This window comes from Xiphophorus hellerii, chromosome 6, assembly GCF_003331165.1.
Source record: "Xiphophorus hellerii strain 12219 chromosome 6, Xiphophorus_hellerii-4.1, whole genome shotgun sequence".
Lineage (NCBI taxonomy): Eukaryota > Metazoa > Chordata > Actinopteri > Cyprinodontiformes > Poeciliidae > Xiphophorus > Xiphophorus hellerii.
This window is the reverse complement of record NC_045677.1, coordinates 15,757,291-15,784,584: the sequence shown is the minus strand read 5'-3', so window position 1 is coordinate 15,784,584 and position 27,294 is coordinate 15,757,291. Positions and strand designations below refer to the sequence as shown.

Here is a 27,294-nt window from a genome sequence, read left to right as displayed (position 1 = left end):
AGCTCCTTTTACGGTGCTTAAATTCTATTTTAAAAATGGTACTAGTCAAGCTTTTTCTGTAACAACAAGACTGTAGATATAACTTGATGGTCACATGTAGAATGTTTTACAGCTTGGTTTCTCCTTGTTTTGCTACTTTTGTTGTATAACAGGTTAAATATATCACTTGAAAAATAAGCTTACACACACCTGCGCCTATTGTGACATAATAAGGTATATAGCATCTGATTAGTGTCATTTTTATTATGTACATTTGCATTTTTCTTGTTTTTATATCAAACTCTTCATTCTTAAGAGATTACTTGTATTCTGCATGGCTGCAGCTAAAGGCTTTAGCCATATGTGAGAATCCTGCATGGATGCTGGGAAAATCTGACATTGCCAGGGAAGAATAGGGGAGACAGAAAGGCCCAGGCTTGATGCAGAACTGCTGCATCCACTGCTACTTCTGCTGAAAATAATCAACCCGACCCAAGCCTGACTTAGTTAGGTCAGGCTTGAGTTAGGTTGACTGTGCTTAATCTCTCCTTATGTACATTTATATTCAATAAATTAGAATATGAGCTCTGATGAGACTCGTTTTGTTGATTTAAAAGCAGCCTTTGGAAATCTTTCACCAGGTATTAAACTTTTTTTTTTATTATTTTTTTTACTAAGGATACATTTCTGTATTAAAATGTTTTTCTTTTATTGTTCTGATGTAATAATCTAATTCAAAAGGTTATGTTTTCATCAAATGTGGACAAAAAGTCATAATAAGGTGACTTTACAGAAATAAAGGCTTTCAAACATTTGGTGTTTAATTCATCTATATAAAAGTGTTTCACTTAGTGATAAAGATCCTGGAAAAAAAAAAAAGACTTTGCAATAGTATTCTAATTTATTGAATGTTGTCTGAAGTTTGTGTAAGCTAAATAATTGTTCAAACTGCATGCATTGCCCCTGTCTTGTCAAATCTTCTAACCCACCAAGCCATGACTCATACTTGCAAGGGTTAACACCTTGCAGCTCAAATCTTTCAGAACCTAAGTGGAAATAAGTCCAGTCATTCATCCGCATTAGTGTTTACCAATACCAGCTGATCTTAATTCTGCCTCTTGTGATGTCATTGGCACACATAAGAACTTTGTGTTATTTCCATGTGGGTTTTGTAAAATCTTGTAAGTGAACGCCGTATGTTTTCTTACCCAGATGCGTTTGTATTGGAAGTCTAAATCTGTACTTAAAATAACTAGTTAGTATCTTTAAAACTTCAACATACAGTGTAAAAATATATTGAAAACAATTCTGAACAGACGATTTACAATACTATTCGCGTTAAGATCCTTTCCTTTTAAGCCTGGACCAAGACATGAAACTGGAAACAACTGCAATACCTGCCAGATCCCAACACTTTCGCACCGCGTTAAAGCAAAGATTTACGGCGTTAAATGGAGAGCAGCGCAGGCTCAGCGAGACACTCACCATCATCATCTAGTTCAAGTTTCTCCAGCATACCTTCGAATAAGCCGTAGACCTGTGGGAGAAAACAGGAAAGAAGTTGGGAGTGAGGAGCGCGGCAGCGGCTCAGCGCACAGCCAAAAAACTTTGCAGTAAATTGGTAGTGAGCAGCAGGCTGACGCCGACTCTCCCTCCCTGCAGCTTACAGTAGATCAAACCGACTGAGAAAAAAAACAACAAAAACTCCCAGCAAGAGCAAGACAGCTGAGAGGCGTCTATTGCCTCAAAGATACCCCCAAGTGTGCCAAGTACAAGCAGACAGCCTGACAAAAATATACATCTTCAGCGGCGCATAATATTTTGAGCAAACACACCCCCTCTTGAACAACACGCAGTGGATCGGTCCTGATCTATTTGGTGCAGCGGGGAGCGGGTGCGGGGCCGCTACTGTTTACAGAGACGCGTGTAAATTAAACGCCGACACAACAAACCCTCTTTAGACGTCGTCCAACGCGTAAAAAGTCAAAGGGAGCTCACCAAATGGAAACGAGCGAAGGACGAGGCGGGTGGAAAAAGCAGGAAGCTCCGCGCTCTGACGACACGCCCCTCCATGCACGACAACCTGGCTGCCTCACCATATTAGGAAATCCTTCCCGTTGCCTAGCAGCAAGAAGCTGGGGATGCCTCATCAAGCGTTCATTACTTGAAACAAACACGACCTAGATCTACGAAACATCTTCCCGATAGCATAGCTATGACATCGTGTAACACAAAGTGGGTTAATTAGATCTCTTCCAGGTCCCAGCTGGATATATGCTGCGTCATGCTGCGAGACTAGCATAGGCAAAGTCTGCTCGTTAATGCACGTTTTTCCACCCTATGTGCTGCCAAGCACTTTCACAACAACCCTCTGCAGCAGGAGGGAGAGGGGAGCTTCCACACCTGCTTTGGGATGCTCCACAGTCTCCCCAGCGGTGCTCTGTATTGATGACACAGCACTTCTCCAGCCAAAATCTCCCCCTGCACTGTCATAAATCAGAACCCGCTGCACCACGCCAGGCATGCGGCCTGCTTTGTACTACAGCAAGCCTCTAGGAGGCACACACCCATTCAGCGAATTGCACCTAAAGTTTAAAATGGCGAAAGGTGAATTATAACATAACATTAAGATTTTTTGAGGCCTCAGAGAGGAACCACAAGTCTTCAGGCGTTAGTAGTTAAATATTGATTCACCTTGGTTGGCTGGAATCCACCATCACTGCAGGCGGATGGGTTGAGACAAATTTTTAGATATTAATTTATTCCAAAGCCACAAGAGTTATCAGTAATTCCTCTTTAGCCAAAGGAGATAAGATATGAAATACTGTGTCAAACTGCCGGAATCTGATTATACCTTAAAGCTAACTCAGCCTGAGAAGAGAAGAGAGCACATTGTAACTGTTTTCAAGCCTTGGACGTTTTCACATGTAAACACACTGAACATGTAGTTCTGACAACATGCCATCAGTTTTATGACAAAGAAAAACCCAAAGTATTCCAATAAATGCAAAAATAAAAATAAAAAACATCTGTATTCAGCAACCCTTTTGCAAGAATTACAACCACAAAAACCTTTGGGGTATGTTTCTACCAATTCTTTGTGAAATAGATTTAATGCAGAATATCTCTGAATATGTACTTTCAGCCAGTCTAACACATTACCATTGGCTGCATGTCTCAGACTAACTGGTTTTATTGCTGTATTATTCTGAGTTTAACTCTATCCATCTTTCAGTCAACTATGACTTCCTTCCTAGACTATGCTGAGGAAAGGTATGCCCACAGCATGAAGCTGACACCAACATATGTCAGCATAGGGCTGATGTGTTCAGGGTGATGTTCAGCATTTGTTTTGCTCATAAGAGCAAAGCCCCTTCTACCACAGGTATACTGTGTCCCCTTCATAGCTAGGGAAAAACTAAGCGGAACATCTCATGACTGTTTGCCATGCCATGACAAACAGTCACGAGGTGTCCTGTTTGTCAACAGATGTCTCTCGCTTGAACTGCTCTCAAGTAACAAAGCTTGAGATTTGCATTGGCGGATTTCACAGCCACCACTGACCAAATAAACTTTTATGAGTCTGAGGAAAGAAGCGCATGAGTCATAGACAGGAAGCATTTAAGGCTGCTGTTGTGTATCCAAAAGGGAAAACAGTTAGAGTAAACATCCCATGACCCATGTAGGATAATTACTGCATTTATCTCGAGCTGATTTCCCCAAAACTTACAAAAGAGTCCTTGCCATCTGATTTTAGTTTTGGCCTTTGGGTGTCACAGATAATTACAAAATAATTCTGCTTCATAAAACAGATAAAAGACAGACTTTGTGAAGTATTAATTTTACTTCACAAAGTCATTTGTCATTAGCATGACTCACATGTTGTGAGGTAGAGATGGGTGGCACAGGACTGGTTGATGGGATCGGGGGCTTGGTGTAGGGAAGGCTGAGGCGCTGTCCTGTGTCCGGGGGCGTGAACAGGAAGCGGGCTCGGATACCGGGCTCCAGGCGTTCTGGGCTGGGGCCGCTTTGCTGCTGGGCCTCCTGGCTGAACACAGGTTGGCTCAATGCCTGGGTTGGAGTGGTGGGAGGTGTGGCGTGCCCAGAAGCTGCAGAGAGAGATAAGGTTCACAACAGATAAGTCATCTTATCTTTTCTTTCTTTACATTTGTACCCATTTTATTCCTTTAAACAAGGCTGGCTGACAATGAAGACATGCATTGCAGAGGTGCTTCCATCATGACCAGGAAGGCCATCAATTATCTAAATACTATATCTAAGAATTACTGCACCGATTTATCGACTAACTGATTTACCTCAATTTTGGGTTCCATATGCTTCACTTGCATGTGAAGCCGATATTATCCACCAATCTTATCTACCTCAGCAAAGGTCTAAAATAAACCACTCTCCTCTTCTGCTTTGAGAGAGGTTTGACTGACAGAACAACCTACCAGGTTATTTCTACACATTTGCAGTTAACAATAGTCACCCTGCTATTGCTAACTCAGCGATTTTCTTGCTATATTTAGTGACATTTCAGACCAAAAATTTAGGTTTTGGCCAGAAAACAGCAATCGGTGCTCCCCTCTGCCTATAAGATTGAAGAAAGACCTAATGAATAATTTCAACCAAAACAGGAAGAATATAAATAGGCAATGCAGTAATAAGGTTTCTGTAGTAAACATGATTGGACACAACCCATATCACAAGACCTACTTAACCTCTGTACCCCTGACATCATGTTCATGTAAACTAGATGTTTAAAAGAAAGGGGCACCTCATTTCTGTGTATGGAACTGTTCCAAATTGCATAAATATCAGAAGACAGTTCAAAGGCAAAGAAGGCTGAATATTGCTCATGGATGAATTAAAGCAACAATGCAGGTGAGCAGCAAGTGGCTCTGCTGAGATGTCACTCAACTTTCTGTAAGTATAGTAGGAATAGCACTCTGTGAATGGCCATTTTCTTAAGCTATGACCTTTGTGGCTTACCATCCTTGAGGAGGGTGTCAATATCAGCTGGACATTTGTTCAGGCAGCAGTTTTTCCCATTACTGTGTAGATCACAACATGGGCATTACAAAAAAAATTCTACCTTGAAAAGAGCAAATCATGCTTTCTAACAGTTCTATCATCTGCTTTCATTATCTGTAAACCAAAAATAATCAGAAGGAACCGACATAAACGCTTGCAGGCTCAGAATGGACTTCGGTAAAAATGAGTCTTTTTTTTTATAAAACAAGCTACCCTCACAATCTTCTGCAAAAGCAAGTCATAAAATCTCTACTTGACCACAAGTTGGCACTATTGGTGTATTTTCTTTCTCTGCAATATTTGACAACTGGTCTTATTAAGTTTTTTTTTTTTACAGAACCAATAAATTTTACATAAACTTTAACTAAGCCTGAACAATCTTAATGTCTACTTTGGTCAACCTATCTGCTTAAAACAAATGTTAAAATATTATTTTATTTAGTTTTTAGTAAAATCCTTTTTTCCCCCAAGTTTTTTAAGATCTCCTTTATATACCTTTTTCTCCTGAGTCGCCGTGTATCCACAGCTGATTTTTCATACCTCAGTCTAATTCAGCAGAACTCAGACATTGTTAAATACAAATATTTATGTTTTTTAAATACAGTTTTAATACAGCTTTGGATGACAGATCTGGGTCAATATTAACTTTCTATTTTAAAACACTACTAATTTTTATCAATACTAAAATTATTTTCGGTTTGGAAAATAACATTGTGCCACAACTATAATTGTTGTCTAAATGATTTTAGCAGAAATAAAATGTTTATAATGTGCCTTAGCAAACTGATTACCTGCCATGTTTTTCTTTAAGGCATCAACACTACAGTGTACTAGCAGCTGTTGAAACCTGCATCCTCGATTGTTTTCATGAAAAATCTGCTTTTGGGAGTTCAAAGGTCAGGTCATAAACAAATGCAAGCGAGTGATGTAACAAAAAAAGCGATCAACAATGAATTAACTGAGCATAAATCACTACAGGGGGAGATGCTGCCTCCTGTTGTTGAGAGAGCGACTTTAAATTCCCATGTAACGGTCAGCTGTCTGTGACGCAGCGGCTTGGTCAGATTGGGGACGTTTATCACATGACAGCCTGCATGCTCTTTCACGTCAGGCCTGGCAAGCCTGCGTGGGGCGACATGCGACCCTCACGTTGCTACGGGTGCTCCCCCGTGACATATTTCTGAGACCTCACAATAAGCTGCGACGTGGGCTACATGGTTCACATTACAATCTCTTAGCCCTGAATTTTGAAGGAAACTGTTTTAATGAGAAAAGCTGAAGAAGGGGAGTTTAGTTTTATTTAATTATGACAGATATAAACGCTTTAAACACTTGGATATTAGTGAGTTCAGGCAACATCTCAAGTTTCTGTACCGCAAAAGAGAGCAGCTTAAAATAATATTTAGACACAAACTTAAACATCATAATATTAAGTCGTGAAACATTTTAGTTAAAGCAGACCCTGATTATTTTCCCCTCTAACACTATCTCTTGACATTTAGTTGGCGCTCAGCAGGCCTCTTTGGTGTGCCCAGCTTCCGCTGTGCAGCCGTCTTTTTTTAGCCACGCTGCTGAGGCACATTCCACAGGAGCAGATAACAGCGGGCCTGCGAGCCCTCTCATCTGTCTGGGTAATAGAGGACAGTTAGGCACCAGCCGGGAAATGGGACATGGATGCATTGCTGCAAAGAATTCATCCTGATCCAAAGCAAAAAAAAACATCTAATTTAACTATAAAGTTATCAAAGGGGAGATCAATTCTGACACAACTGTATAGAAAAACAAAAGAAGACCCGACAATGATTTTATAAGGTTGAAAAATAAAAAAAAATTAAATCAGACCAAGGTGTTATGCTTTAATGTTGGCTGTTAATTAAAACTAACAGCAAAGTCTACCTAATATAGATGAGCACATTATTTCAGCTTCTCAAACATATATAAAGTTGATTATATTAATGAGGGAAAAAAATCTTTGGATGCTTAGTTGGACTGGAAAAAGTCCTTAAACAGCAATTTACTGTTCTGCCACAATTATTTTCCTAGTAAAGCAAATCAAATAGAAAAAATTCTCAAATTATTTTCTTACAAAATAATATTCCTGAGCTATTTTGACAATAAACAGCACAAAAATTGCAATCGAAAAAGCAAATTATCTCTGAACAAAACTATTAGTGAATGTTATTGTCTTAAAGTCTTTAGCAGCTCCAATTTAAATCACAAAATCCAACTTGGTTGCAGTTTTGCATTGGTCTGTACCCAGGCTGTATTAACACGTTTTAAAGCAACGATGTGTTAGTGTAACACCTATAAAAGTGGATCCTCTCAGCCCTTGAACAGTCCTGACTCTTGGAGCAATATGAAACTTACCATCTGAATACAGTCCAGTACTGAGGCAACTAAAGTTGCCTTCAGTCGTTTATTTGTCACTCAGTGAGCAAACTTCTGCAGCAATGTTGCACTATGAATCTCAGCTGTTCTATGCACTAGTTAAAACTGGGGCAAAGACAGGATGGCCTCCTGTGGCTTATTTACTAATAATTTATAGTCATATGTCAGCTACACTAAATCACTTCCCCATATTAGAATAAACATAAATACAAAAACAGTATCATAACCAGATTTTAAATAATCACTTAAAAAGTCAAAACAGCATTACTAAGAAGTACCAAGACGCTTTCTGATAGGCCACAATTGATTTTCACATGCAGAAGATGAAATCCAAAAGGATGCTGTCTAACAATAGGAGGTTCTGATTCTGCAGTGCCAGGGCTCTGGATCAAAGGACTGAAGTGGTGTTGAGTCAAGAAGACAATATTTCTTGTCTTCTGCACACTGCAAAGGTGTAGTGAAAGCCCAGATTGCTTTGATAGGTGCCTTCAGGTCATCTGCTTTACTGTCTCTCTTGTCTCTCATCTTCCTAATGATAACCGCCTATAGATCTTCTATGGGTCTCAGATTAGAGGAGTTTTGCTGGCCAATCAAGAACAGGAACACACTGGCTATTGAACCAGCTTCCGGTACCTTTGGCAGTGTGGACAGGTGTCAACTCTTGCTGGAAAATAAAATTAGCAACTACTTATGGCTTGTCATCAGATGAAAGTGTGAAGTTCTCTAGAATTTCCTAGTAGACAGCTGCATTGACTGCAGACTTCAGAAAACACAGTGGACCAACACCAGCAGATGACATGGCATCCTAATCCATCATAGATTGTGCAAACTTCTCACTGGACTTTACGCAGTGTGGATTCTGTGCCCCTCTCCTCCTGGCTGAGCCAAAATAAAGTAAGAAACTAGTCTCTCAAAATAAGGGAGGCTTTTCTGACTTTCCACACAGCTGTTCCATTGTTCTATTATGTTAAAGTAATCTGCAGCTGTGTCAGATTCTCTGATAATAGCAAAAGAACAACAGATCACAACAGATAAACATTTTGTTTTCTTTTAATTAAGTCCATGAAAAATCTTTGTAAGGTCCAATGCTGAATATTTACCGTGTTAAAATTTATGAAATTTGTAGGGTGATAAAGATGTGAATTTTTGCAGATTTAATGCTCTGACGAGGTCTTATAAAGACGACGTTGATCGTGACATTGGATTGAGGTGAAAAAATCTTTTAATCCACAGATAACTTTTCTGTGTTTGTTAAATCACGCAGTGTGCATGACATTGTAGCCACTGTGATAAGTGTTAAATTAGATGCATGTCAATATTTCCTAAAGTTAATCATCTATTAATTTAGAGCACAGCAAGCTTTGAAATGAGAGCATTCCTTGGTTCTGTTTCTTAGAAATTCTGTGTATCCCTTACACCTTGAAATAGACCTCTGCCTTCTGCCAGAAAGATACTGTTATCTTGAGACTTGGAATTGTTTCTTCTCTGAAAAGTAAATAGGATTTGCAAAAATAGGCTGGATTTTGGCCTTGACTGAGTAATAATTCTATGAAAACACATTCATGAAACTCCAAGGTGATCATTGTCTGATGACATCCTGATGAGGTGACTTCTATTATACTGCTAATTAATGGCATTGACAGTGAGACACCAGAAAACAGCCTCAACAAAGCAGATTTATCAAGCCTCACTGACTTGGTTAAGACTTGGTTGCAATATATTTCTCAAAAAAAAAAAAAATCCAGCAAAGTCTATTTTGCTTTGTTCGTCTTCTCTTGAAGACCTTTTTTCCCCCTTTGTCTAATTTTTCTTTGGAGCAATTCAAGGTGGAAAATCATCAAACGCCGTGAGAGATAAACCAACTCTGCTTCGCCCACAATGACCATCAGGGCAGATTAAACAGCTGTGCAGAGATTCCTCTGTCAGCAGCGCTGGAAAAAGAGGATGGTGAGGACCACTTGTCAAGAGACCACTAGACTGTTCTTTAAATGAATATTAATCTGGAAGGATTCTAAGACATCTCCTCCCTTTCCGTCGTGATTGCAGTTCAAACTCCCTGGAAATGTCAGAGAAAAAAAAACTCTTCAAATGAATTAACTTCATAAAAGATAAACTTCATTCAAAAGCTATGAGAGTTATTTGAAACCGGTTGATGTGGGAAACAATCTATGGGAGGTGATATTTCCCACATATAGTTATGTGAAATAAAAACTGGGGCACCCCATTAACTATTCTGTTTTTGGGGTTTTTTACAAATTTTTTTTACATATCAATGTCTAATTTTTTTGTTTAATCTCTAAAAGATGTTACGACATCCTGTTATAACATCATCCATGATGGTGGCTTGGCTGTTCAAAACCAAAATGAGACACTTGGGAACATTTTCCCTGCTCCTCACTTTCTGCTGTGAGATGTTTCAGGGGTTGTACAGCCCATTTCAAGTAATCCCAGAATATCTGTGGATATCTGGGCTTTGATTCTGCCAATCCAGGGCTTTCCATCTCTTAATTCTCAACCAGAGCTTGGTGGATTAACTAGTACTTGTCTTTGACATGCTGCAGAGATGGTCAATGTTTTCTCAAAAACTCTCTGATACACATTAAGACCTCATTGTGAAATGTATGATGGTGAGCTGATCAGATCCTGCTGCAGTAAAGCATCTCTGAACCATGACACTTCCACCTTAATGATTTACGATAGATGGGAGTTTTTTTTCTGGAAAACTGGATTTGGAATCTGCCAAATATCTCTGTTCTGGTGTCCAAGTAATTAAGTTTCAAACTCATCCGTCCATAGAACTTTATTCCAGAAGACCTGGACTTTGTCAATGTTTTCTCTGGCAAACTTCAGTCTTGTGTTTTTCTCAGAGAGCAAAAGTTTTCTCCCTGCAGAACTTCCATCAGAGTTTAACTTGCCTAGTCTCTTTCTGGTTGTACAACCAAGCAGGTTAATATCAACAGAGTTGATTATTCCTAATTTCACCATTTTTAAAGCATTTTTAGGAGCCTCATAACCTGATACAAGTCTAGGATTCTTTTAATCTTAGCATGCATTCATGTGCACATGATGTGATATGCCTGTGTGCAATTTTAGCCATTTGAAGTTGGAAATACAGTCACAGTTTCCTGCCTTTTGCCAAAACAGAGGCTGGAATTTTGTGGTTTGCAATTCATAGAACATTTCAATAGGTTCTTAAGTCAGTTTTTTTATTATTATTTATACCACTTCCACTTTCCAAGTATCATTCAAATTAATATTAAATATCCAAATGTGCAAGAAAAACATGATGCATGCTGCTTTACCCAAAAACATCTACTTCATCTCGATATGACAGCTTATACTCCATTTTAGTGATGCGCTCCAAGTGGAGCAGCTATTCCGAATTCCCCTCGGATAACAGGACAGAAAAAAAATGACATTGAAGGGAGAAGAAGTAGAGTAGCTATAAATTACTCTGGTGCTAGAAAACGGATTAATTGATTTCAGTTTGTATCGTTCTATCAAAATCCTACAATGCTGGCTATAGTATATAATCCAAAAAAGTACAAACGTTATATTTAATATGAACTCTGCAGCAAAAAAAACTGCTGGCTGCCTGGACCGCGCACATAGCCATAACTCCATAAGCTCGTGTCCCAGTACTGTGTTTGCTGATGCAGATGCATGGCGGCACGCGTGAAATTAAAGATTAGCTGCACCAGTGGTGCCTCAACTCTATGTGTTGCTATAATGGTGATCATGAACAGCATTCATTACTATACAACCTGCAGCCCTCTTGTCTTTTCTAAATGGCAATAAGATAGAGAAACTGAACCAGGTTAGTGTGATTACAAGAAGAAGTTTGCTGTAACTTTGTGTGAAAGTTATTTCAGCATTATTCAGATTGACCAGCATACAAAAACATGTTACACCTGTGTCAGAAAAAACAAACAAAAGCTGACAACTAAAAGGTCTTGCATAATGCATCCAGACTGAGGCAGGCCTAGTTTTTCTCTTTTTTAGCAAAGCGTCAATCAAACTAAAACGACAAGCTCCTCAAAGATAAAAGATTTCACTTTCAAATGTTGCAACATTGAGTACCATCTGTGTGCATCTATTCTTGTTGTGCTTAAAAGTAGATTTGCAGATAATGACTCCAAATAGTTTCCGTTGAGATATTGATGTTGCTGGTTATTTTGTAGTCTGTAGCTCTCTACTCTGGTTCTTTCAGCTAATATAGTTCTTAGTCCCTATAATCTAGATTAATAAACACAAAGATAAAACAGAAACATTAATAACAAAACAGAATTTGTTTGCATCAGTGAGTCCTTAAACTACATTTAAGACATTGTAGCTCACTGCTGACTTACACTGCAGCAGTTCTACTGATGCCAAATACAGAAACATAACGGCAGACTTAGTTAAAGATGAATGACAGTTTATAAAACTTTAACAAATGAACAGCAACCCTGATGTTCAATGTTAAGAATACTTAATGCAAAATGTATTCTCGTGACATGAGAGTCTCACTAGAACAAGAAAAAAAGTGTCTAAGAAAGCTGGAAATCCTATCATAGGTGAGACAAGCGAGGAGTGTGGAACGTTACCGGCCAGACCCGAAGCCTCGGACGGATGCCTCCCTTCTAGCCCATCCTGCTCTTTTCGTTTCTTGCTCCTCCTTAGGCTGCCAAACCGCTTCATGGAAAGCAGTGGGTGGTTGGCTCAAGACTCAGTGTGGTCATGACCATCCGCATCACGATGGGAACACACTCTGAAAACCGCCCCAAGTGAAAGTCACTCCATTTACTTTGTTTTTTGCTCTGTTTGTTTGTTCGTTGAGAATAAATCCAGATTAGTAAAAATGATGATTGATGGAATTAATTAGAGAAACTCTCCAACATATAAGATGGCGTGAACAGCAAATAAGGAGGAGGAAAAAAAAGTAAGTGCTGAGCCAGCAGGAGGCGGTATGCAGGTCATGAATTCAAAATAAAAGACAAGAATGTGAAAGCTGTAAATTCCAGAGAGCCAGAGTGATGCTCAGATCAGGGTGCCTCTCCTTCTCTGTCAGAGGTGCTAGCACTGTAAATTGTCAGGTGCAGCTGTGGGTGGCATCTCTCTAATATAGCAAGTCGCTCCACTGCTGTAAAAGGAGGCGAGTCCACACAAAAATCCCTGCCGATTGGCTGAGGCAGGCCGTCTCCCCGCCCTCCCTCTTCCTCACGGAGTAAATTCAGCACAGGAACATCTGCTTCGCTCAGTCATCACGTGAGGTCACTTCGTCAGGCTGCGTCAGGGGGTAAACGCATTCATCTGATCTTGCAGTTTAACACAATGCGGTTGACCAGCTCGGGGACAGTTGTGCGGTTCGGTGTCTGTAACCTGACCTTTAAGACTGCTGAGACCAGCCCCCCTGTCAGATGACGACAGCGGGACATCCCATGCTCTGTCAGCTGATCAGAAAGATGCCGTTCAATACTAGTGCCCTCTCCTACCCTCTACTGATCCCCCACAACTGATCATAATAGTTCAAACTGGGCAAGTATAGATTTCAATTAACATGTTATGCAAGGGGTGAACAGCCAACATGACTTTGGAACTCAAATCTAATCAATGATTTATGCTTTTAGGATTTTATTACACTCCTAGTAAATATAAAAACTATGCAGATATTAAATCCACAAGAAAAGTAATGTTTCATTGTGGGAGAGATTTCTCCTTAGCTAAAGCATAATAATACCTTGTAAGGACTGGTGTGCAAGAACGAAGAAGGTCAAAGCTACCCAGTTGCTTTATTTACTGACAACAAAAGGCACATTGGCAACCAAAAGGGAGAGAAAAGGGGGAGGAAACTGTACATGGCTGAGAAGGGAGCTCCTGAGAGTCTGGTCACTTCCAGATAAGGCGATGGAAGAGCAACAGCAGCAAGAGGCTGACAATGTCCAGGCAACGCGGAAAACATATTTAGAAACATACCAGAATGGAGCAACATTCTGATCATATTTGAATAGATACAAACATATCAAAAACAATGCTGTTGTCTGTTGAGTGGCATGTGGAAAAAGATGCAAACTCTGGAGCTTGGAAAAAAAACAAAAAAAGTTCTGTGGTGTTAAGAGGAGGTGCCATAGCAATCTGGAGAGAGAACTTATGAATGTGACTTTGCTATCAGCACCCCCTTGTGGTGAAAGCAAAGCATCAACAGAAACTTCCACTTGATTTTCAATGACTTGGAAAAGAATTTCCTGAGCTTTCCCGCATTTTGCCTTGTTACAAACACAAGTGACAATCTATTATTGGGATGTCGTAGGGTAGACTGAAACAAAATGGTACATAATTATGAGGCAGAAGGGAAAGGAAACCTTTTTTAATGTGCCAGGGTGTTATATGCTGCCTCACTTTACTCTGCTACTTTTAAATAAATAAAACATTCAACCAAATGTAAAGAGAAATCACCTAAATAGAAACTAGAGTCCCACTTTTTTATCTCAGAATAAATCCAGCCATTCTGTGAAGGGCTCAGAACAGGGAAGAGAGCAGTCAGCTTAGGAAGAAGGCTGTGGAGAAGTTTAAAACCCCAAACTCTGAACGTCACCATTCTATCCATCCTCTGAAAATGGAAAATGTTTGGAGTGTAAAACCTCCCAAAAAATGACAACACCTGAACTATCCAGTCAGGCAAGGAGAGTTTTGGTCAGTGAAGCAGGCAGGGGGCCAATGGTAACATGAGGTCCAGGAGAAATTCACAACTCAGACAGGAGAATCTGTTGCTATGACAACTACTACTTACTTTATAAATCTGCCATTTACAAAACAATAGAAAGAAAAAAGGCCAATATTGTAGAAAAGCCATGAGAGGACCAGTTCGGAAGCACATAAGTTAAAAACTTAAGCAGGGGACAAAGTTAATGTGAAAGAAGACGATCAACCATGACTGAACTCTTTAGCCAACAAGCAAAAATGCTGTGTGGTTAAAAAAAATCTAACAAGAAAAATCCCCATGAAATAATCTCTTTGATGAAACTGGGTGATGGCAGCATCATGCTGTGGGGATGGACGTTCTTCTTCAGGAGAGACAGGGAAGCTGATTAGAGCTGATAACCTGGATGGAGATCTCAATACTTTGCAATTCTTTAATGGTCCTGTTAAGGTCCAGGCCTAAAAATTCAATTCAGAATTTTTAAATTACCTAAAAATTAATGTCTGTAATTCCTCCTCTCCGTTCAATCTGACTGACTTAGAGACATTTCACAGAGATAAGAAACACAAATTTCAGTCTCTAGCATAGTCTGTAGAGACTAATGGCAAAAGACTTGTTTGTACCTCTAACTGCATTATACATCTCTCCAATTCACTCAGGGAGCCAGAGTACAAATACACATCACACTTTTCAGATTTTTAAATCAGAAAAATAATTCAATCATGCACATCATGGTTACGCACTACGTCCTGTTGGTCTATCACATAAAACTGCAGTGAAATACACTGAAGTTTGTGGCTGTATACTAACAAAATGTGGAAGAATTTAAGGGATGTGAATAGTTTTTTAAAGCAATGTAGAGAGACATTTTGAAATGAGCACTCACTCGGTCTTTTGACATTCAGTTTAAATTTCACTTTCCACTGATCATTCAGAGATTAAGCTGCGTCTCAAAGCAAATCACACTAATAAACCCAAGCTGGTCCCTTTGGAGGAGTGAATCAGCTGCAGTGTGTTCTTCTTGTGTTTATTTATTTATTTATTTATTTGGTTTGTTTTACGATCGATGCCGTTCTCCAGAGGAAGCTGAGCATGATAAGGTTTGGCCCGAGCTGAGATGTTCCACCAGTCTCTGCCAAACTGACCCTCTGCGAGGAAACACAGAAGAATGGGTTCATGTGCGCGCCAAAAAAACGCATGACTCATTCGTGTAGCTGTTTGATGAAGCTTCCAGCAGGGCTGTTTCCATGAAGACAAGGCTGTTAACTGTTATGTAACGATAAACCCGCAAATGCATGGAGACACGAAAGCTTAAAGTCTGCCAGTTAGGTCTGTGCTTCATAAAGCAGGGCCTTGTTCTACCTACTCGGTCTCATTTCTCCCCGTTTTTTTGATTATGCCCTAATGAGCTGCAGTAGTAGCTGGTGAATGCACTTTGGCAGGCCTCCAAAGTTCAGATGCCAAACTTCATAAAACAAACTGGCCTTCAAAAAGCAAAGACAAACCAATTCCTTTTTCCTAGAGAAAAACTGTTGATGACAATAACACGGAAAATCTCTCCACAGGTTATCCGTCATGAGATTGCTTAGCTGCAGAGCACCACAGTGAAAAGAAGTGGTTTTATTCTTCTTCTTCTTCGAGGTGGACGTTTCCTCTTTCAAGTCTGCGCCACGATGTCGAGCAGTGCATAGTAGACAAAGGCAGACATGTTCTGCATAACCTCAATCACAAGCAGCACAGGAACCTGGATGTGGCTTTAACCAGTGCAGGAAACCCAAATAATGTAACGCAAGTTTCCCCACTCGAGTCGAACTTCCTTTTCACTGCTTTTTCTCCGTCATGAAATCAGTGTTTTGCTTTCAGAGTTATAAAGATAAGAATACGCCATTTAATGAGCAAGCAGAGCCTTCATTACGATTGTGACTTATCCACTTACCTCTCCTGGTTCTGGAGAAAATTTTGATGCTCGTCGATGTGGAATTGGACCGGAAGATGCCACTGAAGCTGAGGCGATGGGGGGACTTGGGCGAGGCGTTCTGATGGGAGGGATAGGGGAAAATGGTTTTGGGTGACGTTGAAACGGCCTTTGATGACACCGGAGCAGAGTGGGGCGTTGAGGGGATACTGGCCGGGTTCTTTGCAGAAACCCCTTTTGTGGGGCTGGCTGAGCGGATGAGACGATCCCCCTGAGAGACAATAAAAGAAGAGACAGCTTTATTCTATTGCACTTAAGTGAATGTGTGCTTCATTACAAGTGAGAGGCTGCAGAGCTGCTCGGTACAGAAACAGCAAAGTAAAGGACAAAAGTGAAGAAAGCAAGAGTCAGGAAAAGATTTATTGTGAAACAAGGTCTGCTGATGGCACATTTTGAGTCACTTCTCCTTTTTACACAGGTTTTTGTTTAGATAGCTACACTGTAACAGCTAATGGTGCCTCATAAAAAGCTGTGTACAAATCTCAGTCCCATGTGAAACTTGTAATAAAGCCCAGATTCTCAGATTGTGAAAGAGGTAGTGTTAAACACTTTAGACATTGGATGCAAATATTACTACAGACATACAGTGTACACAAATGCACAAAGTAACACTAGTCTGTCAGCCTGTTGTAAAAGGTAAGTAATTAATTAATTGCATAATAAATTGAAACAAGCTTGAAAATTTCCATTCTTATTATCATTTTTTGAAGGACAATTTTGTTTAGAAACATCAGAGTCTATTTTATTTATGATTTTGGTTGTGTGTGGTTTTTATTCCTGTTTTCATTAAGGTTATTGTTGTTGTTGTGTTTTATTTTGGATATTTAAAATATCTTCCAATTCCAGTGTTAAGGGTTCTTTACAAAATTAATGTTTACTGCTGTTTTTGTAAGCTGAACTTGCATTATTATGCCATAATGAATTCGTTACTTGAACCATTTCTCAAAACAACATTATCCTTTACTGCAACAATTACTCGAGCAATTAATCGACCAGAAAACTTGGTATTATGACAAGCCCAACAATCTATCGCCGTCTCATTTAATCTCAGTATAAATCCAACTGTTTTATGAAGACATCGGAGGTTTGTTAGAGAACATTAGGGGATAAACAACATCATGATGAACAAAGAGCACAGTAAACAGAGCAGGGATAAAGTTCTGAAGACATATCAAGTTTAGGGGACATAGATTCAAACATCTGAAAGAGTCAGTCCAAAAGAGGGAAAAAGTGTAGCATAAATACATTTCTGTCCATCAAAACTGACAGGCTGGACAAGGAGAACATTAATCAGAAAAGCAGCCAAGAGGCTCACGGCGGCTCTGGAGGAGCTACATATAACCATTAGTTACATGTAACCTGTCAACTTAACAGCTCAACTGTTAAGTTGGGTTTTAGTCAATAGTGACAAAAAGAAGGATGCTAGTGAAAGAACTCTCAGTTAAAACAATATTATTTCAGAGAAACAGAAAACATGTGAAGAGAGATTTCCTGGTTGGAAAAGACCAAAATTTAACTTTTTGTCCAAGATGCAAAATGCTGTGTAGTGGAGAATCTAACTCCACCAAACACACCATTCCCAGGTGAATGGTGGTGGCAGCATTATGTTGTGGGGATGAGGTAAATACAAGGAAACCTTGACTGAAAACACAGCAAAAGATTTGACACTGTGGTGAAGGTTCACAGTCCAACAAACTAAGGACCTTAAATCTACAGCCAGAGCTACAAAAGAATGGTTTGCATAAGAAATATAAGGCTAGAAATGCCAGACCAGACCTGGATCTAATCTTTCTATGTTTAAGATACTTTGCAAAGATGAAAGAGCAAAAATGTCAGTCTGAGCAAAGCTGATCTAGACATACCCTGAAGACTTACATCTGTAACTGCATCAAAAGGTGGTTCTAGTGTTGACTTATGGAGGCTGAATGCAAATACATGCCACACTTTCCTAATTGTCATTTGTACAAAAACAAACAAGAAAAACATTACTTGAGCTCATATTAAACTATCTGAACATCTAGTAAACCCCATCTTAATAGAGTTTTGTTTATAGTTTAACTTTATGCAATAAAAAGGAGTTCACTTTCTGGCTATTTTGAGAACCTATGTTTGGCAACGCTGGTTTGCAGTGTACTTGAGACTTTCCATTCAGCACCAAAAACATAATTATGTCTATCTTTATTGTAGTGCTGTCTGATGACCAGGGGGTAAAAAAATAGAGGCTTAGGGGTTTGTTGGTATTTGCAGAACACTGAAGCTGTGATATACTTGTAGTAATAACCCTGAACGATGTACTCATGTTATGTTTTCCAAGAATATTGCCCACTTGTTGGTAAAATAAGATAGACTAATGAAAGATTTGCAGCACCTGCAAGGCTGACTTTTGTCATTTCACTTTATACACATAAACATGTTTTCTTTCAATGTTATCTCTCCTGCAGCTGAGGACAGACAGAATAAGCTAAGATCTACTCTCTAATCTGTAAACAGCCTCTGCTTGACTTGGAGCAACCAGACATAACATCCAAGTAAAGCCCTTCTTTAAGCTGCCTCCTGTAGTTATGACTTGGAAATAACCACAGAAAATAATGGAGTCAGGACAAACTGACAACAAGATGAAGGTGACGGCACATTTACGTTTATCAGGTACTGATAATCACATTGCATTCATCTGATCAGGCTTAGAACTAATCAAAGTGATGTCCTTCACTTTATCAAAGGAGCACTAAAAGATGGCCATCTTGAAGTTCTCTCAGTGAAGACTCCATCTTGTTTATTTGCGGCCTATTCGATTTTCTTTATTTTAAATCTGAAAAACAATTTGTCGGACTAAGGACACCTCTAAAAGTGGCAGGACAAGGGCCCTTTAGGACCGGAGCTTGACACCCTTGTGGGAGGTTCAACTAGTTGTGCAATCAGAGATGGCATTCTGTGTACCTAGAATGTATTGAGTGGCTATTTCAGCAACTGTTTCATTTGTATCTCGACTTATTTTTCTCCAACCTTTGAAACCAAAAAGGCATTTTCACCAACAAAATTGTATTGTATTTTTTGAGGCTGACTTCCTGTAAACTTCAGAGATTTTTTGTGCATAAAAAAGTCCCAGGAAATCAGCAGTTTCTGAAAATTTCAGACAAGCCTATCTGGCACCGACAATTGTGACGCATTCAGAATCACTTAATACCCTTTCTTCCTCATTCTCGTGCTCTGGGGGAACTTTAAGCCATATTCATTACTTCTACATGCCTAAATGTTATTGGGCGAATGACTATTTGGGTAATCAAGCTATTAATTAAATAAAATGACTGGATAGTTGATACATTTTTTTTAAAACAAAACAGCACTCTAATTCGACAATAGAGTTAAACTGTATAAACATTACATTTCAGTCTAGCTTCTTTTTTTTTAAAGTTTTCCTTCACAAGGTCAGTAACACATAAACAGATGGAGAAACCCTTCACTATTTGCTGTGCAGAGACGAAAACAAAACATGAGAAGGGGAAGCCAGTCTACCAGGAGACAGAGAGCGCCTCCTCCTCCTACCACTGCCTCCTGCCTGCACTGAATGAACCAACAACAACTCATTTAACCATTTGTTGGCCCTGATACACTGGCACATTAAAATACTCAGAGATCTCAAGTGCAATATTAAAGTTTTAATGCGGTATGTGGAAAAAAAAAAATACTTTTATTGAACTTGGTATTATTGCTGTCCTGGAGGAAATAAACATGTAGATTGTTTAAGAATAGGGAAGGGGAATTTAGTTATGTTTGTTTGGTTCATGGGCACATTTCAGTCTGACCCAATCATTTGGCAAACTGGAGGAATGAGAGAGCGCACACCCATCTTTCCTATTTGCCAACAAATCTCAACCTCATATTGTGCAAGAGCTTGTTAAAGCAAGCAAACCAGCTATCAGGGTTTAGCCTTGATAATCTTCAGCACTCATCAAATACAAGCCAGCACAGAGTTTTATCTCTGCTGCACAAATATTCTACAGATAAAATTACAATATGCATCTTCAGGTACAGTGAATGGTTATTCTAATGATGAATAGAAGCAGACAGCATGGATGGGGCTGCTTTTCGTTTACCAAAAAAAAAAAAAAAAAAAAAAAATCAATGTGCTGTATGCGCTCGAGTTGCGCCTGGACACTGTGGGCGTGATGTTACTGTAAGCCAAAGTGAGTTGGCAGAAAAAGAAGACGACCTAGTGTAATATCCTGCTCTTCCAAATCCATGGTAATTTGTTCAAAGCCAAACAAACACATCAAAACAGACGCCATAAATCATCGGCGGGAGAGGGCAAGAAAAGTGCAAACTAGAGCAAACAAACAGTTGGAAAGTGATTTATAAAGCGTGTCAGAAACAGGATTAAATGTACCTTCTGAAGGCCACTTTTGGTTGAGGCACTGGTCTCCAATTTAGGGGCAGTAAAATCACCAAAGTCCTGCACAAAGCAGAGATTTGTGTGTCAGCTTCCTGAAAATACAGCAGAGTAAATAAAGTGCATGTCTCAGCATGTAACATGATGTGCTCATTGGCAACACAGCCTGTTTTTCTACAGAATAGATCTAGACCTGAGGGTGGAGTGTTTGCAATCACTGTGGAAACCTTTGCAAAAAAAATGCAAAGGGTTAGGTGTTACTCTCTTTAGCTGAGACATCATGCGGCAAAGAAGCAGCTTTGTTACAAAGTTTTAACTGGCTGGCAATTATAAGTTGTTTTCTTTTATTCCTTGTCCAACTTGAGGGTGTAAAAGTTCACACAGCACTGTGTAACTCCAATATGTTGCATCTGAGTGTCACATTCATAACATTACAACGCACTGGAACGTTTTCCGCTTCAGCACCAGACAAGTGCAAATAGTAAAAAAAGAATAATAATTAACGACAATTACTTCTGCTTATCCCCACAGTCTGAGATAGCAACTGTAAAAACTGATAAGTAATATCTGTGTATCAACCTCGGCTAATAAAATGAAAATAAACAAAGTCCGCAGGTATCATTGGTCATAGTGTATAAGCTCTAAACTGGAGAAGATGTATAAAAAGAAAAAAAAAACTTCAAATAAAGTAACCTTTAGTGTTCTTATTTTGGGAACTGTGTTTTTTTTTTTTTTTAATCATCAGAAAATGACATACAAAATAACAAGCGATTATTTTATTTTTGAGGGGCTTGGGGAGTTTGTAGTCATTAGCGATGAAGAGGAATTAAAATTTGTTTTGCCTTCGTTTTTATATTTCAAATAATAACATGAAATCACCAACAAGGAGAGAAGCATTTCCAGACAACCTGTACACAACTTAAAAGTACGTTCTTCACTCCGTGACGTCACTGACCATATACGGCAGAGAAGAGCGTTGCTTTGTTTTATTTTGTTTTGTTTCTTTTACATAGGGCTCAAATGTTAACTGTCCCTGTGGTAAAACCTGAAAAACTTGCCATTTTTTCTCTTCTCCTTTTTATTTTGATGTAGTCTATTTTAAAAAAAAATGTGACACATGAAAAGAAAATCTAATAATTAAATTTGATCTCAAATTAAAATAAAATTTCTAATAATCCGTTTTCAAATACAAAAAAAAAAAAGGTTAGTATTTCAAATTAATATATTGTATTTTGAAACAATAATTCTTTCGCCAATTGCTTTGTTTTTGTATTCTAACGATCGCATTCAAAACACTAAAACAAGCACGGATAGGTCTCCTCATCACGTCCTGGAAAATTCCATGCATGTTTGGGACAAAGCAACAACATTTAAAAAAAACAACCTGCATTTTATTTGCACATGTAAACAATTGAAGCTCCACAGTGGGAGTTGCCTGCAGTGACATCACAATAAATGCTTGCAGTTGCAGTTCAACCTACAAGTTAGAAATGCCTTAATGAAATAGTCAAGCAATGCTTCTGCACAAACCGAGGCTACGTTTTACACAGATTAGAAACATATTTAGTGAAAGCAAATAAACTGATGAACTTGGAAGACGTTACTCATAGGCGGAACGCAGCTGAAAAAAAAAAAAAAAGCACAACACCTAAAAGTTCATTTAAAAACTACATTGAAAGTATATTTTTTAAAATAGCAATAAAAACAAACTGGCTAATACTCCACCGACTTACTGGCATGTTAATCCGGAGACCTTTCTTCTTTTTTGGCATTTTCTTTGGGCTCGCCTTGCTGGACTCCATCAACGTGCTTCCCATTTTCTCCTCGTTGTTTTTAAAAAAAGCAAAACAAAAACGTGTGATAAACTCTTCCAAACTAAGTAACCAAATGGTTGTTTTCGACAGCCGAGCCTCAGTCAGCCGTGCCTACTGTGACTTCAGCTGCCCCCTCTACTCTTTACTACGACAACACCAAGCGAGGAGCAGCCTCGTCCACCAGGAAGTAGGCTCGGCCGTGAAAAAGAGGCAGGGCGCATCTCATACGCCACATTGTTTACAGGTGTTCTGGTGAAATCTGTCACCCAGAGGAAATGCGCTCCCTGCTGTGTTTCCGGGCCTGATTCCAAAAGAACACAAGCAGCCTTTTTAATCCAAGCTGAGGTAGGAATCGTGTTTTTGTAACATTTAGGCTCAGACGCTCATTCACCTGTCGGTGAATCAAAATGGACCATGTCTTTAACATTTTAAGCAAATTTAACCCTTAATAGAGTAAGACTGTGAAGAAGTAGCAGGGTCACTTTGAAGCGCTTTTATTAAAATATGTGTGTTTCTTTTCAAAGTTTTTTTTTTATATATATCTACTGAGGCAAAACCGAGGGCACACCGCCAGGAAAATTGGTTTTGACGGAAACTAATTTTGACATAACACCGCCCGAGTCTAATGTAATTCTCCACCAACAGATGTCAGTATGATTCAGATATTCATTAGATCACGTGGCCATGCAGGAAACATCAAGGCTAGATTTTAAAACAAGTTGATAGAACACATTCACTGCAGAGAGCACAATTAACAAAGATGCAATTAATTTCATTTTATGTTTTTCCTTTTTATTGCATAACTGTATGTTTGCTGTTGCTTTTTTAACCTTGGTTGGTTTTCATGTCAAAACCTTGTATTTTCTGTCTTTTTTTATTTTAAATTACAAACACAAAAGTTCTCTATGGAGCTGATATTTCAGCAAAGGACATACTTTTAAAATGGAACAAGCACATAAAACTTTCTGATACTTGCTTGAATTGCCTCTCATGCTGCAGGTTTCCAGTCACAGAGGATCACTGACCACCAACATACTTCACTGTACGCAGTGTGATCTTTTCAGCACGTTCTTTATTCTTCCTCCTACAAGCAACCTCTGATTTATTGACAAAAAAGCTTCAGTATTGACTCATTGTGCTGCAAAAAGGAATCCCCAAGATCTCTCTGGCTTATTTATATGGCTGTGAGCAAACAGAAGCTGAATTTTCTTGTGCTTTTGGTCATTAATGATGCATTTCTGGAGTTCAAGTATGGAGCTCTTCAGTGTTTAATACGTACGCTTACTCAGCCTCTGAGGTTTCATATGAGGATGTGAAACCTCAGAGGCTGATGCAGGTCTTTTCCAGTCAAGTCAGTGGTTTGGTATCCAATTCTTGGAAAACTCAGGGTCCGTGTTCCTATGTTCTAGTCTCTAAACATTTTAGACAATATCCTGGACTTTCTAACATCAACAATCCTGGTTTTTAAGGTGTTCAATCTCAAGCAAACCTATTGCAACTCAGACAAATTTTCTTCTCTGGAAGAAGAATAATCAACAGAATTTAGCAATGAATCCTTATGAAAATTCTTGCGTTATTAATCTCAATTATTCAAGCCTTGTTTTTGAGATTTAAGAGCATAATTTCAAATAATTTAAATTCTAATGTGGTATGAAAATGATTTTTGATTCACTTACAATTCATCCGGAGAACCAGTGACTTATGAGCAATAGACAGGTCCTAAAAGTGAGCCCCCTAAAAACAGATACACAACTTGTAACATGTAAAATAGTTTATTTTTGTAAATGTTTCTAAATTCAATTCCACAAAATCCAAACCTCGTACTCTGTACACTTCAAAAGGCATTTTCAAAAATAAACAACAAAAAGAAGAGAAAAAAAAAATCTTGACTACTTTACACGACCAAGAAAATGTAGCACAAACACACTGGCAGGATAATGTAATATCATACAAGAGAAGAAAAATATCCAAGAAACAATTTTGTTACAACCATTCATTGAGAAAATATATACAATTGAGTTTTCAGAAAGTTAAAAAAATACATGCCATATACATTACAAGTTCTAAGACTGTCTGCAAAATTTTACAGTCGACTTGAAATTGTGCACGCAAAAACTCGTCTGTTTCTAAGCATGTGACTTGTGAAGTGTCAGTATAAGAAATATTTTTGATTAAGCAGAACTCCGTTTCTGTCCAAGAAAAGGTAGAACGACCGTTGGTTCCACATACAATTCTCTCTGTCGCACACTGGTTCATCTACGTTACATGATTATATGTTTGCACCTTTTCCCCCCCGAAAAAGTAAAGTAAAAACACTTTGCTGCTCCTGTTTAAGATAAAAAGTTAAAAAGCTGTTTTTTTGGGGGGGGTTGTAACTCCTAATTCACAGTTCTTTAAAATCAGACCTGATTAACAGCAAACAGATCACGGTGATCCTTTTTTTTTTCTCGATTCTGTAACTGATAACTCGTTAGTCAACAAAAATATTTCTTTCGAGTGGTCAAAGTATGTGTAAGTCACAAAAAACACTACGCTACAATACCTTACTTTTAATACAACAAAAATACTTTGTGAATTATTGTGGTTATTTTACAAATTCTGTACAGAATAATCATAATATATACTCTCAAACTGAAATAACGTCCATCTTAAATAAATTTCAATGACAAATAAAAACAAACAGAAAAAAGAAACGATTTTAAAAACACCCAAACATCAAGAAGGTTAAGGTAGTATTTGGTCGGTTATTCCTATAGTTTTCTTTATATACATTTGTACAAAAGTAACAGCATGTCATCTTCAATCTTCAAAAACAATAGCCTTCTTTAACTCAATCTCATCATTTTGAGAATAAAATTCACTCACTCAGTAATAAATACAAAACCTCTCAAATTCCACACAAATCACATGACGGAGACCTATGATACAACTGACTCATGGAATCAAGTATTTAAAAGTTTTTCTGTGTGTATGTTTTTGTTTCTTTTCTTTTTTTTTTTTTTAGTGCAAGTTAATATTCCCTTCACGGTATTCATTGCTGTACATTCCTCAATCAGTGATGTCTACATTTAGTCTAACGGCATACATTATTATATAACAAAAAGGGCCTGCCCTTAGTTAGCAGTAAGGCCGCACCCTGCACAGTGCTTTCTCATTCGCTGGTGGATTCTGCACCCCCATGTACACCACAAATATACGAGCAGATACATACAGACAGATGGAGGCCTTGGGAACGACAAAAGCCTCTTTTACATATGGCACAAGTCACATCCTGCTACCGTGTTGGATTTCTCCTCCTCCAGACAAGTTTTTTTCCCCCCTCCCATGATCCTCATGAACTAGCCTTCGACCCTTCTGTTGATTTTTTTATTCATTTTTTTTTTTTGTTACATCGACTGCAGCGTGGAGCTTTTCTTTTTCCTCTGTGCAGAGATCATGACACTCACTCACTCAAGCAAGGAATGGTTTTGATGTTTAGCTCAATTAATCCACTTCCTGCACTCAGGAGCTCGGCAATGGCAAGCAATCTTGTGCTGGCCTTCGATGGCGTCGAACTGATAGTCAAAACACAGCTGAAAAACAAGGTAGGGAAATTTGTTATTGAGCTTTAGCACTGTATTCGTGCAGCAGCTTTTGGATACTCACCTCTTCTCCTTTTTCAACTCTGCGATTACAGCTGATGATGATTTTGTAGCCTCTCTCAAATGTAACCACCTCAGCAACACAGTTAGGGGCGCAAGAATGGTTGATGTATCTAAGGAACAATAAAAAAAAAATGTATCTAAGGAACAATAAAAAAAAAAAAAAATCGTTTTTACACAGATCCTAAAGCATCTTCACATGAGAACTCCACACTTTTCCAACCTTTCAAGCTCCCCGCCCTTTACAAGTATTTGCTAATATTAAAATAAAAACTCCACCAATGGAAGATCATTTTCAGTGGGTAGGTTTTAAATATGAAATTAGAACAGGAGGAGGGTAGTGGAGTAGAGTCTAAGGTCTGCAAATACAAATGTTTTTCCGTTCTTATCTGTACTTAAGACCTGGAAAATACTGACTTTTTTATTTGAACCTTAATGGAGAGTTTTTATAGGGAGTACAATTGAAACCACCTGTTTTCAGTGCGTGGAAACATTAGTTTGTGTTACAAGCAGGAAGAGATCACCACTCCCAGCAGTACGCAGCACACATTAGCCAACAGAGATGTATTTAAAGATGTTCTAACCTCAGATAAAGTTTAATGTTACACTCATGAGATAAATCAGCACGATTTGTAGTGACAATTAATTCAAGCTATGCTTTACAGAGGAAGCAAACAGAGAATGACCTATAAACTGTCTATAATAATGTCATGAAGGGTTTGATAAATATGGTGCATGTAAGTTCCTAAAACCCACTGCTTAAACCTGAGCTTTTCCAGCTGCTTTTATAGCACAAGAGAGAAAATTGCAGCTGAGATTGTAACCCGTGCTCTACACGTAATGATGTGATTATTTCTCAGTGGTCACACTTTGAAACAGAATTCAGATCACTCTAAAGACAGATGAACTTTTAAATATTTATAAATTTCTTATACTTTGCACATCTAAAAAAAAAAGAAGCATAAATTACACACAGGCTTAAATGGGCATGTTTACACTCTGTCATCATAGTAAACCTAAAGTAGAAGTCCACACTTCATGAAAAGAATATTTCCAATAAATGTAGTAATTTTTCTTACTCTATTTAATGAAGACCTTTGTAAAATACTGATATTAAGTATGACTGAATGGGTTTAATGTTGTGTTTGTAAACTGCCTCCTAATCAGGGATGTTTTCAGGGTTAATTACTACCACAGCAACCTGATTTGGCTCTGGTTCCAGCAGCTGAAACAACCAGGTTAAAATAGCAGCCTAGTAAACTACTTTGTTCACTGGAAATGGCTCCTGCTGTTGGAGCGCGCCTACTGTACAGCTACAACCACATTTAGGGCAAAACTTTAGCAACATCAACTTTAACTGTCTCTAATTTTGAAATTGTAATTCAGACACACAC

At 38.6% G+C, this 27,294-nt stretch overlaps 2 protein-coding genes across 13 annotated transcripts in view; both read right to left on the bottom strand.

Moving 5' to 3' along the window:
• LOC116721299 (5'-AMP-activated protein kinase subunit gamma-2-like) overlaps positions 1-22,449 on the bottom strand; it is a 30,769-nt gene extending 8,320 nt beyond the window's left edge. Inside the window, exons 1-5 of one of the 6 annotated variants that reach the window (XR_004339573.1) lie at positions 22,179-22,449; positions 20,443-20,508; positions 16,020-16,269; positions 3,859-4,088; positions 1,465-1,516 (exon numbers count right to left, since the gene is read on the bottom strand). Coding sequence is in view for 5 of the 6 variants with exons in the window: in XM_032564928.1 (XP_032420819.1) it covers positions 1,465-1,516; positions 3,859-4,088; positions 16,020-16,269; positions 20,443-20,508; positions 22,179-22,262 (682 nt within the window). In the remaining variant the exon portion in view is untranslated. The other 5 variants (XM_032564928.1, XM_032564929.1, XM_032564930.1 and 2 more) reach the window with 5 other exon arrangements.
• Positions 22,450-24,015: 1,566 nt separating this feature from the next.
• kmt2cb (lysine (K)-specific methyltransferase 2Cb) overlaps positions 24,016-27,294 on the bottom strand; it is a 76,810-nt gene continuing 73,531 nt past the window's right edge. For all 7 annotated transcript variants that reach the window (XM_032564714.1, XM_032564717.1, XM_032564719.1 and 4 more), the window contains 2 exons: positions 25,905-26,013; positions 24,016-25,831 (listed from right to left, as the gene is read on the bottom strand). In XM_032564714.1, the coding sequence (XP_032420605.1) occupies positions 25,739-25,831; positions 25,905-26,013 (202 nt within the window). In that variant the 3' untranslated portion in view covers positions 24,016-25,738. The remainder of the gene's footprint in view (positions 25,832-25,904; positions 26,014-27,294) is intronic.